Raw genomic sequence first — 12,988 nt, 5'->3', positions numbered from 1 at the left:
CTTGTACTTCCCGCCAGTGGGTGTCCTAGCAGGTGCCTGTGTGGGCCTTGGACTGAAATGAAATATTTGTGCCCTTATATTATTATAATGTTGCTATATGAAGCATGACCACCTATATGCTGGTATCACTTTGCACTGTATGCAATGTTATAGTATTCAGCGTGGCTTTTCTGCTGCACCAATATATTCCGGCAATAGCTAGGACATCTACAACAGAGACACAGGAACACGGGCGGCTGAGGACCCCGTTGCTGTGCGCTGATTGTTGTAGCTGGTCTGACGGTCTTTGGTGTGGAAGTTTTTCGCTGTGGTTCGGGTGTAGTGAGCGGCTCGGCCCCTGCTCAGGGAGCGCTCGGTGTCGGCCGTGGGGTGTCACAGGCAGCCATGAGCTCGGTCGGTGTCATGTCTCCTGCCGCGGCGGCAGGTAATGACTACTACGAGGAGGAAGAGCTGGAGAGTGCAGATGAGGAGGATGACCGCAGCTTCAGGGGCCGGGAGTCTGATGAGGGTAAGACAAGTAGTCGTGTAAGGGGCTCATCTGCCACGATTGTATTTCCCACACTGCCTGTAGTCCTCCCTGTGACACCCCCCCCCCCCGTGTCACCCTCCCAGCTGTTAAGGAAGCTGAGCTACGGAGTGTTGTTTGCTACTGTATGCATGTACTAATGTAGCTGTCCCTTGTCTGCCTGCTACATGGCCAAAACCCAATGAGCCACCGAGTTGCTTTCTAAAATACTGGCAAATACGGGCTCTGAGAGTTTAGGCTATATTCACACTGTCTTTTGTTAAGTCTGTTCTTCTGCTCTGGCATCAGATCAGTACAGTGTACATATAAGTGTTTCAGCAGTCTGCCTGCAGTCTATCACTCCCTGTATCCCCCCTACCTCAAGCTTGCTGATCCTGAGAAGCAGGGCTGTGGAGTCAGAGTTAGTTTTGGTTGGAGTCGGAGTCGGTAGAAATGTACCGACTCCAGCTTTAAAATAAAGTATTAATATTTCATAATTGAATTTTCATATGAATTTTATAAATGTTACTCAGATATATATGTTCTATCAAACTATGAACAACAGTGATAAGCAGTTCTGCTGGAGATAGAGCCATTTCTTACTTCTTGTGTGTCACTGCTCTACACTGCCCTTATGTATTCTTATACTTGGTTAACCTCATGCTGCCCCAACCCCCCTACTTACAATATATGAAATGAAACTGAAAGTGATAATGTGTTGCAAATTCTTAGCAGTAAAGCTCCTCCTCTAGACTAGATGTTAATAGTTTACAACAGTAAATTTATTGTTACGAATTGGCCATTTATGAAGGAGCCGGAACCTGATAAAATCCAGGAGTCAGAGTCGCAACTGTGGCTTACCGACTCCACAGCCCTGCTGAGAAGGATCACAATACTTATGTAGATCAGATAATATGCAGATGCTTGTAGAGAATGGACCCAGTGTTATCTATGTGTTTACATAGAGAAACAACAGACTTGGCTTTATCAGTAAACTGCAATTAGCTGATCTGATTGTACTGCCTGCAGAGCAGTGACTCACCTCACTTGTCCTAACTCACAGATCCATGGTTATAGCAACACTGTGTAAACCAGGGGTCTCAAACTCAACTCGGCATGTGGGCCGCAGAGCAAGATCCCAGCCAGTCGGCGGGCCGCACTGTGGCAAATTTAGCTCCACCCACTTTTATGTTGACTCTGCCCATTCATTTTTCATGTGCCCCCACACTGTATAATCTTCCTACAGTCACCCGTAAACTATATGTCCCCCCTCCATCTTTCCCCCAGTTACATATACACCCTTCATCTGCCCCCAGATTCATGTCCCTTCATCTCTGACCCCAGATTCATGTCCCCCCATCTCTGCCCCCAGATTCATGTCCCCCCATCTCTGCCCCCAGATTCATGTCCCCCCATCTCTGCCCCCAGATTCATGTCCCCCCATCTCTGCCCCTAGATTCATGTCCCCCCATCTCTGCCCCTAGATTCATGTCCCCCCATCTCTGCCCCCAGATTCATGTCCCCCCATCTCTGCCCCCAGATTCATGTCCCCCCATCTCTGCCCCCAGATTCATGTCCCCCCATCTCTGCCCCCAGATTCATGTCCCCCCATCTCTGCCCCCAGATTCATGTCCCCCCATCTCTGCCCCCAGATTCATGTCCCCCCATCTCTGCCCCCAGATTCATGTCCCCCCATCTCTGCCCCCAGATTCATGTCCCCCCATCTCTGCCCCTAGATTCATGTCCCCCCATCTCTGCCCCTAGATTCATGTCCCCCCATCTCTGCCCCCAGATTCATGTCCCCTCCATCTCTGCTCCGATTCATGTCCCCCCATCTCTGCCCCCAGATTCATGTCCCCTCCATCTCTGCCCCCAGATTCATGTCCCCTCCATCTCTGCCCCCAGATTCATGTCCCCTCCATCTCTGCCCCCAGATTCATGTCCCCTCCATTTCTGCCCCCAGATTCATGTCCCCTCCATTTCTGCCCCCAGATTCATGTCCCCTCCATTTCTGCCCCCAGATTCATGTCCCCTCCATTTCTGCCCCCAGATTCATGTCCCCTCCATCTCTGCCCCCAGATTCATGTCCCCTCCATCTCTGCCCCCAGATTCATGTCCCCTCCATCTCTGCCCCCAGATTCATGTCCCCTCCATCTCTGCCCCCAGATTCATGTCCCCTCCATCTCTGCTCCGATTCATGTCCCCCCATCTCTGCCCCCAGATTCATGTCCCCTCCATCTCTGCCCCCAGATTCATGTCCCCTCCATCTCTGCCCCCAGATTCATGTCCCCTCCATCTCTGCCCCCAGATTCATGTCCCCTCCATTTCTGCCCCCAGATTCATGTCCCCTCCATCTCTGCCCCCAGATTCATGTCCCCTCCATCTCTGCCCCCAGATTCATGTCCCCTCCATCTCTGCCCCCAGTGTCATGTCCCCTCCATCTCTGCCCCCAGTGTCATGTCCCCTCCATCTCTGCCCCCAGTGTCATGAGCCCCTTCATTCCACCTCAATGTTTAAAGAGGACCTTTCACCATTTTGCCCACAGGCAGTTCTATATACTGTCGGAAAGCTGACAGTGCGCTGAATTCAGCGCACTGTCGGCTTTCCCGATGTGGGCCCAGTGTGAAGAGCTTACGGTCCGGTACCGTAGCTCTTCTATGGTCAGAAGGGCGTCCTTCTTCACAGCACAGCCAATCGCGCTGTGCTGTGAGAGCCGGGAGGAACACCCCCTCCATCTGCTCGCAGTACTCGTCCATAGACGAGCATTATCAGGGAGGGAGGGGGGAGCTCCTCCCGGCTCTCACAGCACAGCGCGATAGGCTGTGCTGTGAAGAAGGACGTCTCTGACCATAGAAGAGCTACGGTACCGGACCTTAAGCTCTTCACACTGGGCCCACATCGGGAAAGCCGACAGCTTTCCGGCAGTATATAGAACTGCCTGTGGGCAAAATGGTGAAAGGTCCTCTTTAACACACAAAAAAACACTTATACTCACCATCCAACGCTCCCCCGCCGCGCTCTGCTGTTTCACTAATAGACCTGTAGGCGCGATGTGATGATGTGACGTCATTACATCGCGCCTATATGTCCACTAGCCGGAACGGATCCGGCGTCCCTAGGCTTGTGCGGGCCGCACAAAATTGTTCGGGTGGCCGCATGCGGCCCATCGGGCCGCGAGTTTGAGACCCCTGGTGTAAACAGTAGGAGGAATAAGTTCACATAGCAGGCTAACAAAACAGCATTTCTAAAGCAATATATTTAGGAAAAGTCTTCAATTTACATAAGCTACCAGTATAGATAGGATCCTTGAGATGGAACAACCCCTTTAACGGCCTGACTGGCACAGGGACCGAACGGTTTATAAAGAGGCTGTGGCCTCTTCATAAATCTGTCAGTTTTCCCTGCACCAAAATGGAATTTCCATTGTAAATCACACCAGAAAACCGGTGTGAGTTATAATACAGATATAAAAATCCTACTCAATCTAGTATGTTGTACTGATGCTGTAATGGATCAAAAAGAAGCCCGTGTGAACACTGCCTCATCTCCTTCAGCCAAAGTTGATTTTGTTGGGGAAAAGAAATATAGTATTGGATGGTGATTATTCAAATGCATATTCTTCCTGTACTATAAATATGGTACAAAAGTCTGTGAAAACTGGAACAGGGATTGTGCCAAAACTGTAAAAAAAAAACAACCTACCTACTCATATGCTAACCAAGGTGTTATTTAGCCCCCATGCCGCCCCCCCCCCCCCCTCCTCACATCAGACAGCGAGGCAGCTGTCAGTCAAGACCAAGGTGGAGGTTTATTAAAGAGCATTTATGCACATGAGCTTATATATTGTGGAGTTACTTAGAAGGTGTTTGCCACAAGTAACCTTATCTCCCATTCACAGCTGATTGGTGAGGGTCCGACTGCTAAAACGCCCTCAACGATGGAATGAAAAGGGGTGCCTTGCTTCTGAATAGAGGCACAGGCATGCTACTGCTCTGTTCGTGTCTATGGGGCAGTCGAGCTGTTTATTTCTGCTGTCTGCTCCAGTACCTTAGACATAGCGCAGCAACACACCTGCATGACTACCACATTCGGACGGGGTTGACTAGACCTCCTTGTTTTTAGTGATGGGCGACTACAGTGCTCACAAGAATTGTCAGTTGGAGATGAGCTGTTTTCTTGGGCAAATCCCTTTAATGAGGGCAATGCCTTTGACAGACTCCCTTTTAAGAATTTTAAAGAAAACAATTCTTATGTTTTTAGTGTAAAGATCTTGGCAAACAACTTTCCATGTCTCGGTTTGTTGGGCTCTGTGACATAAGGATTGGTATTTTGGGATTAATGTCTTGATGTTTAATGTTCTGGCAATAGTGTAATTGTCCTTTTCTGTCACCTCCTACCATGTCTTACTGTTCTGGGCTCACAAAAAAAGTTGTATCCATTGTTTTACTTAGGGGAAAAAATGACAAATAACAGGACTGATATTCGCACTAGTCAAATAGGATTATTGTTGATCATTGCCTGCGATTGCAATGAAATCCTAACTTGCTACAAATTATTCGCTTGTGGCCATTTCTATTTTTCTGTGATATGAATAGGCGAGCAATGGGACTGCTATGAATGCAGGGATACAGTGTGACGCTCACATGGCCAAATTACACTTTCAATGGAAAGCAGAATAAATATTGTGAAGGGACTACAGTCACTTTTCAATGTTTGTTTTCTGCATGCGTTTGTGACTGGCATAGACTACAGGTATAACTTGCTGCAGTATCTGTGCACAAATTATGGTAAATCTGTCAGGTTAAAGGAGTATTCCCACTTCGCATACTCACCAGTCTTTACTGCTGTAAAATCTTCTTTCTTCCTGGTTTCTTGCATCATTTGGTGGGCGGGGTTTCACATGCAACCTGCCGTTTAGCTCTGCCCCCAAATTCGTGTGTAGCTCCGCCCACCCACATTGGACTATGAAGTACAGGCAGCAGCAACTCCATTCTGTGTTACATACAGAGACTGCCTGTCTCTGCCATAATGAACACAACTGAATTAGCTAGCCTGATAACTGGGAGAACAGAAGAAATGAAAGCAGCTCCTCTCCCGTATCTGATAGCAGGAAGGTCACATGGTGTAGACACAGGAATAGCTAGAAACACAGGCTCGCTCCCGTGCACTTAGCCCCTCCTCCCTCTCCCTTGAGAGCAGGCAGATACATCACTTGACTTTTGAGCAGATAAGTCAAGGGCTGTGTCAACAATGAATTGAATAAAGTAAGATGTTGAAACAAACAAAGCAGTTTTGCTGAAGCAGTGTATTTAGGAAACGTCTTACATCCACATTAACAAGCAGTATAGATAGGATCCTTGTGAAGGGACAACCCCTTTAAGGAATGATCTGTATTGTTTGATCTGCTTTTTATTTTTTTCCTCAAAAGTGGAGAGCAGGCTGGAAAATGGTCAAAATGAAGAGTTTTTGCTACAAAAAGTTGTGCGTCAAAGATGCAACAGCCTTGTGCCAGAAAACTGGTTAGACAGGTGCAAAGTCCTCCCCATTCATAGTTATTTGCTAGCACATACCTGTACAGAACTCGTATGTTTACCTGTTTACTGGACTGTTCATCAGATTCATAGTTGTAGGATTTCTGTGGAAATTACAGGCAAGGGCTATTGTGTATGCAAGCTAATTTTCCCATGGCCTGGCGGCAGGTGGGTTTTTGGTGGTGGAGCAGGGTTGGGGCAATTGGGTGGTCATAAGAAAACACAATAAAGTACGTATTTAATGATTACATTTATACATTTCCCTATACTTTACCAAGGGAAATCTTTCTGTATCATGTATAACTTATTGGTGGTATAGACAACGAACTTAATAAAAGTATGGTTGGGGGGGACATCACTCTATGCTTTATTAAGGAGGCCCTCTCAACATCCCAAACTGAGCTTATGGATATGAAAAGAGCTCCCTTTCTGTGTGTTGCTTATAGTGTCCTCCCACAATCTAAGTCTTCCCCCTACACAGGTAATGCTATTAACTGTGGGGGGAATTACCGGTATAACTGTAATAGAGCCCTAGTAGTGTCCCCATGGGTTATATTTCCCCTGCATATGTTACTGTAACTACATTATACTTACCTGGTTATTAATGCAGCTCCCGGGACCTGTTCTTGTACACCGGGACCTGTTCTGCTTTTCTGCTCTTGGGTCCTAACGGCACCATAGCAAAGGTTCTGGGAGCAGAACAGAAGATGCCCACGTCCTGTGTACAAGAACAGGTCCTTAGAGCTACATTAGTAACCTGATGGAAAGTGATCTGCTGGGTGTAGGTTACAGAGGCTCCTCTGGCCCCGTACCAAGTGATCCACGGCCTGATAGTGGTCCATAGCCCAGTCATTGGGGACCTCTGGTCTAAAGGACCTAGACCCTGCACTGCGCCAACTTCATAAAAAAGAAAATATCATAAGGATAGAACTCACTTGTGGTCTCCAGTATGAGTGAATTCTGTTTTTACTTGTCTCCTGGTAGTACTCCATACTAACATGTTCTTTATCCATTCTAAAGATACTGAAGATGCAAGTGAGACCGACGTAGCAAAGCATGACAACGTGGACTATGTAGAAATGAAAGAACAGTATGTATACTTTGTGCCATTATTGCTGTTCCTGTATTGTAGGTGTCTTCCCATTGTGTTATTTATTATAACTATGGCTAGGAGGTGAATGTGACTACTGGTAATGCTGTGGCCACCACTATTATCAGCTGCTATACAACTAGTGGCCAGATTATTTTGAGTAGTAGGATATTTCAGGTAAAGTGTATACTACATGGAAGCAGAGGAGAAAGAAACTGAATATCTAAACGTGAGTACGGTAAATGATGCGGTTTCTTCAAGTCATAAAAATGTGAGTTTTCAGATGGTTGGTGATGACTAAAAGAAGCACTGGTGCAAAAATAAGAAATCTACACTATAGTTTTTTTTTTCATCTGAAAAATCTACTGTATACCTGCCCAAAATCTGCATCATATTATGATTTAAGTGAATAAAATAAGAGTAAAGGTCTGTTCACATCACATCTTTTACATCCATTTAGTAGATCCATCCAGTGGTTGGATTTGTTTACCTAGAGATGAGTATAAAAATAAAAAAGGTTCTTTTTACATTGTTTTCTATGTAAACATACATAATTTTTTTTTTTGCCCCTACTAAACATGTGAAAGGTGTGATGTGTATGGACCCTTATACTGAATCCTTTCAATAAAACTATATTAGTTTGCTGAGCTCCTCCTGCTCTATAACATGCTTACAAGATTACACAGTATTTTCAGTGTGATAGGATCACGTTTTGAAGGAAACAAAATGCAGCATATATGCCTCTTGTGAACATACCCTTATAGAAATAGGTGAGCATTACAAACTGGCCACTAAATGTATTTTATTTGCTCACTTTGCCGAGCTTTATAGAAAAGCAAAGCACGTTCCTTTCATCTTGATGATGCAGTGGCCAATGATGGCATGATATTGAAGACTGTACCTCAGTTTTTCCTTTGACATCATGCTGACATTTGGTGTTTCCTGTGTGTGTGGGATTGGTCATAAGCACAGTTGAAACCTATGGACCCACCTTACAGGCAGCCATACTTATTGGTGTTTTTCCTGTATAGGTGTTTTGCATTTTTGATTGCTTTTAGTTTCCCTGATCTCACTAACATGAGCAAAGAATCGAATTTGGTTATGATTCCTAAACAAGGGAATTCACCTTTATTGCCTGTGATTTTCCAATTCTTAAAGGGGTTGTCAGGAATTACAGATCTAGGTCAGCAGGCTGGGGAAGGTGAAACATTAAAAAAAAACAAAAAAACAAACAAACTTGTGTTCCCTGCCATTATTTGGTCCAGCGGCACCTGTGGGCTTACTCTGCCAAAAGTGCTCGCCGCGTGTGAACACTGAGGCCATCTGGTGGCCTCGTAGTCATAGGAAAGAAAGAGTAACGTCCCATGTCATTTTTTTGAACTGGGCCAGAGAGAAACTTTTTTATTATTATTTATTATAATATTTTTTTCACTTTCCCTAGCTTTCTGGAGCATGAGTATTTGAATTGAATAATCGGGTGTCTGCTCCAGGCTGCTATTGCTGCAAATATGCAGAGTTTTTTTTTAATAGATGTGTGTCTGCTGTAAAATAACTTGTGGTCCATGATAGTTTATGGGGCTGTGTTTCTTGAAGTTATGTAGAAGTCTGACTGGCAAAACCCCACTGGTTACAAGAATCCCTTGTATCCCTGTGTCAATGGAGCAATGGGCATGCAAACACATTACTGCTAAATTCAACCATGTAGAGAGGGGATAAGTTGTAAATTTAACATAATCTCTGCAAAAGTAATTGGGAATATTTATGCAATTGATTTGTTCTTCCTATAGAATGGTGACATAATGGTTTTTTTTAATTATTTATTTTTCTCATCAGGATGTATCAAGATAAACTGGCATCTCTCAAGAGACAATTGCAACAACTTCAAGAAGGTGAGTTCTCAGATTAAGAAAAAGATCTTGTTAGTTATTCTTTTATGTTAATGTGTTAATTGAACCTTAGGCTAAGTTCATACTATGGAAAATGGAGAGGAATTCAAGGTGGACATCTGCCTCCGATATTTCTTCATCTTCCTCCCTGTGGCATTAGGCCCAGATTTATGGGGAGTCTTCTGCTGTGGCTGAATCGGCCACAGAATCTGGGACAAGAACAAGCAGAATGCTTATTTTTTTTTCAGCCTCCTGCTTTGATCTTCGTTTCCCATTGAAACCAGCAGAATCGTGATGGAATTTACTGCTGATTTGGGGGTCAGAAAGTGTCTGAAAATTGTTGACCAATTATGCAAAGTGAACGTGCTCCTAAGAGTTATAACTAACTTTGTTCAGATAATTATAGTCTCCATGTATCTTCACATGGTTACAGCTCTAGTAAACCACAATATGTGATACGGTCAGTTTCAGCTGTTGGGTAATCCAGTATTCTACACCAGATCATCTATTAATATGGTTTTCTCAGATTGTGTGCGGCTTCTCATCTATAGAAATGCAGCTTGTCAAAAGCCCAGTGTGGAATATCCAGTATTTGGTGACACTTGTGACCACGTGCAGAGAAACATTAAGAGATAGGTCTCATAAGATAACATGATAGGAAGAGTTGGCTTGTTATAAAAGCATGTTGAGTTTTATTAATGTCTTCAAGGGAAACACAGGAACACAGGGGAAACTTCCAGAATAACAGAAATATCAGTCAATGTCTCATTAGCTTACATCATCAGAGAAGCTCATAGTTGGGTTTTTTCATCTGGGTATCTTGTAGAGTTACAGCTTGGTTCGTGCTTGATCATCTGGTTGATATGACCCAGTCATGTGTATCTGTCACTCATTTATGTTCATGAGAGGGGGTGTTGCCTTCCATCTTGTTGCTTTGTAAGGACAACTCTAAAATGGTGTACGCTAACCAAATCCATGTACCAAAATATAGAAGAGTGAAGTCAGCAGAGTATTAACCCTATGTATGCCATGAATATTGTAATGTCATAATATTTAACACCCAGCCAATCTTCTGCTGTCTATACTTTTTGTGACAGTATGGAATGATGAACATACACTAAACTGCTCTGTAGATATAGAAAGTTGCCTTATTTATCCTTGCACTGTTTATTAAAAGACTGCAATCTGTCCCTGTTAGGTTGTAGAGATGAGCGAGTATATTCGATTGAATACCTCCCCTGCATAGATATTGGTGTAAAAAAGCGCCAGGGAAGGTGGAAGGGGCAGTAAAAATTTGATTCCCCTTCCACCTTCCTTGGCGCTTTTTTACACCAATAACTATGCAGGGGAGGTATTCAATCGAATATACTCGCTCATCTCTATTAGGTTGTCGTTAGATGATGTGGATAGGTGCACTTAAAACAGCAACAGGTGAATAATACATGCAGTTTTGCCATATTTTTATTTTTTGTGTGTGGTATTTGAGTTTGCAAGTGAAACCCATTAAACTATTTGTGCTTCACTCGTAAAAGCTACAATAGCATTGGCTTCAGTGGTACTGTCTGAAAACACTTTATGGGAATGTTCCTGAAAGCCTGAATATTCTTCTGCTCAGCTTCACATCCAGTTACAGTTTCACCACCACAGGCAATTTGTCTTTGGGTACATTCAGATATTGTGCTTGAGGTGCAGTTACTGCATCAAAAAACCATGGTGAAAGCACCTGCATTATTTATAATTATAATTTTAACCACACTTCAAATATAACATCTGAATACACCCTTTTAGTCCGTTAAAATTTCTATTAATTTCAATGGGATTTTTTCTTGTGTCCGTTTACGCCCAAGTCCATGTTTTGTTTTGGTTTGGTTTGGTTTGTTTTTCCAGAGGACAAAAAAATCCTACATGCAGGACTTTTCTGTCCATTAGAAAAAGAACGGACGGCAAGTGTTGTTTTTTTTTTTTTACATTGAAGTCTACGGGAATGGACTTATAACGGACAGTAACTGATAGCCATCAGTTACTGTCCATTTTGATAGGTGTCTGTTTTGTTTTTTAAATGGACACCTTCATAACAGGACCCAACGGTAGTGTGAACCCTACCTTAGACAAGGAGATTTTGTTATTCATATTATTTTGTTATATAAATGTAGTTGTTTCTATAAACTATATTGTAAATATTAAATGGCCTATTTTATATTTTTAGGTACACTACAGGAGTACCAGAAGCGCATGAAAAAATTAGATCAACAGTATAAGGAGCGACTGAGAAATGCTGGTAAGAACCCAATTAATAGTTACAGTGGGAAACTCCAGCTCTTCCATGTCTTTTTCCTATACAGGTTTTATTAAGTTGTGGATGTCATACTTTATACAGATATAAAACTAGGGGAAAGAAATTTCCCTTTGCATCATAAAATGATATGAACTAAGGTTGTCTTGTTTTTACAGACAGTCCATGGATTGTTGGGGGATCGACCTTTGGGTCACCCAGTGATTATGAGAATGGGGTTCCAAAAGTCTCCATTTAAATAAGTATCTGTCCGCTTGCCTAGCTGACGCTCCATTTATTTCTGTGGTGCTCCCGATTCCAAATTCATTAACCACTTCCGGACCGCCCATAGACTATATACGTCCGGGAAGTGGTTGCCTTGTTCTGACAGGACGTACCTGTACGTCCAGTCAGAACACAGCAGCTGCACGGAGATCGTGCAGCTGATTTCAATGGGAGCCGGCTGTAACTTCAGCCAGAGCTCCCAGAGAGATAGCAGGGAAGATTTATTCCCTTCCCTGCTATTTCGATCGCTGTGTATACAGCGCTCAATGAGTTATTAAAAAATGTAAATAAAATAATAATAAAAAATAAATAATACGCTAATAAAACGCCGTTATTAAAGATTATAGCCCCACCCCTGACGACACCATACAAAATAAAAATTACCATAACGGAGAGGAAAAACTATATTATAAAGTTTTTCAGTGACACTTTGTGTTATTAAATAAAAAAAATAAATAAATAAATTGAAAACCGGACACAATTTCTCTCCTATTTTGCATTTGTAATGTAACTGTTAGGGCTAGTTCACACGGGGACATGGACGCTGATTTTGACAGCAGATTTTGCGGCCAAATCAGCGTCCATACAATGTCCACACTATGTGAACTGCTCCCACCGCGACCATTGCGGTCGCGGCTTTCACCTCTGCTGTCGGCTCAAATGAATGAGCCGACATGGAGGGCGCTGCGGCTGGGCGGAAGCCGCGGCTCATCGCGAGCGGCTTCCGCCCGAAAGATAGGTCATGTCGCTTCTTTTTCTGCTAGCGAGAGAGCAGAAAAAAAAAAGCGAGCAGTTCACATAGGGATACATTGTATGGACGCTGATTTGGCCGCGAAATCCGCTGTCAAAATCAGCGTCCATGTCCCCGTGTGAACTAGCCCTTAGAGGGCTAAGTAGAAGTACAAATATGTAAACCTCATGAAAATCTAGTACTGGTATTTGTGGTAGTTGTCGAAATTTTATTTATCTTTTTTTTACCACCTTCACCAAAATGTATACAATATTAATCTTTTTTTTCTTTAGAGTGACATTAGTTGCTACATATTTCTAGCTATTGGATGGTTGGTAACAATATATTTATTCTGGTCTTGTTCTGATCATCTGACTATTCACAAATATGTATTGCCCAAATACATGTATTTTACTGTTTTGTTATTTTGATTTCCCTTTATTTTCTGTACGAATGCAGTGCTGTGCTTAAACTTTTTTGTAGTGATTTTAAGATAAGATAATCCTTTAATAGTCCCACAGTGGGGAAATTTCAGCATGTTACAGCAACATGGTAATACAGATACAGGATAATACACAGTAATATATTACAGAAGTAGACACACATATGCTGAGAAGATATACTAGGAGTCCATAGCAGCTAAGGAACAGAAGAAGAAAGAAGGAAGACTTCATAATCATTACTTTTCT

At 43.2% G+C, this 12,988-nt stretch overlaps 1 protein-coding gene across 1 annotated transcript in view; it reads left to right on the top strand.

Moving 5' to 3' along the window:
* The first annotated feature begins 244 nt into the window (after nucleotides 1-244).
* SUDS3 (SIN3A corepressor complex component SDS3) overlaps nucleotides 245-12,988 on the top strand; it is a 41,322-nt gene continuing 28,578 nt past the window's right edge. Inside the window, exons 1-4 of the mRNA XM_075273815.1 lie at nucleotides 245-508; nucleotides 7,057-7,126; nucleotides 8,960-9,015; nucleotides 11,219-11,290. Coding sequence (XP_075129916.1) covers nucleotides 385-508; nucleotides 7,057-7,126; nucleotides 8,960-9,015; nucleotides 11,219-11,290 — 322 coding nt within the window. The 5' untranslated portion in view covers nucleotides 245-384. The remainder of the gene's footprint in view (nucleotides 509-7,056; nucleotides 7,127-8,959; nucleotides 9,016-11,218; nucleotides 11,291-12,988) is intronic.

This window comes from Leptodactylus fuscus, chromosome 1, assembly GCF_031893055.1.
Source record: "Leptodactylus fuscus isolate aLepFus1 chromosome 1, aLepFus1.hap2, whole genome shotgun sequence".
In the NCBI taxonomy this organism is placed as follows: Eukaryota; Metazoa; Chordata; class Amphibia; order Anura; family Leptodactylidae; genus Leptodactylus; species Leptodactylus fuscus.
The sequence above is the reverse complement of the archived record's forward strand: the minus strand, read 5'-3'. Positions and strand labels throughout refer to the sequence as shown.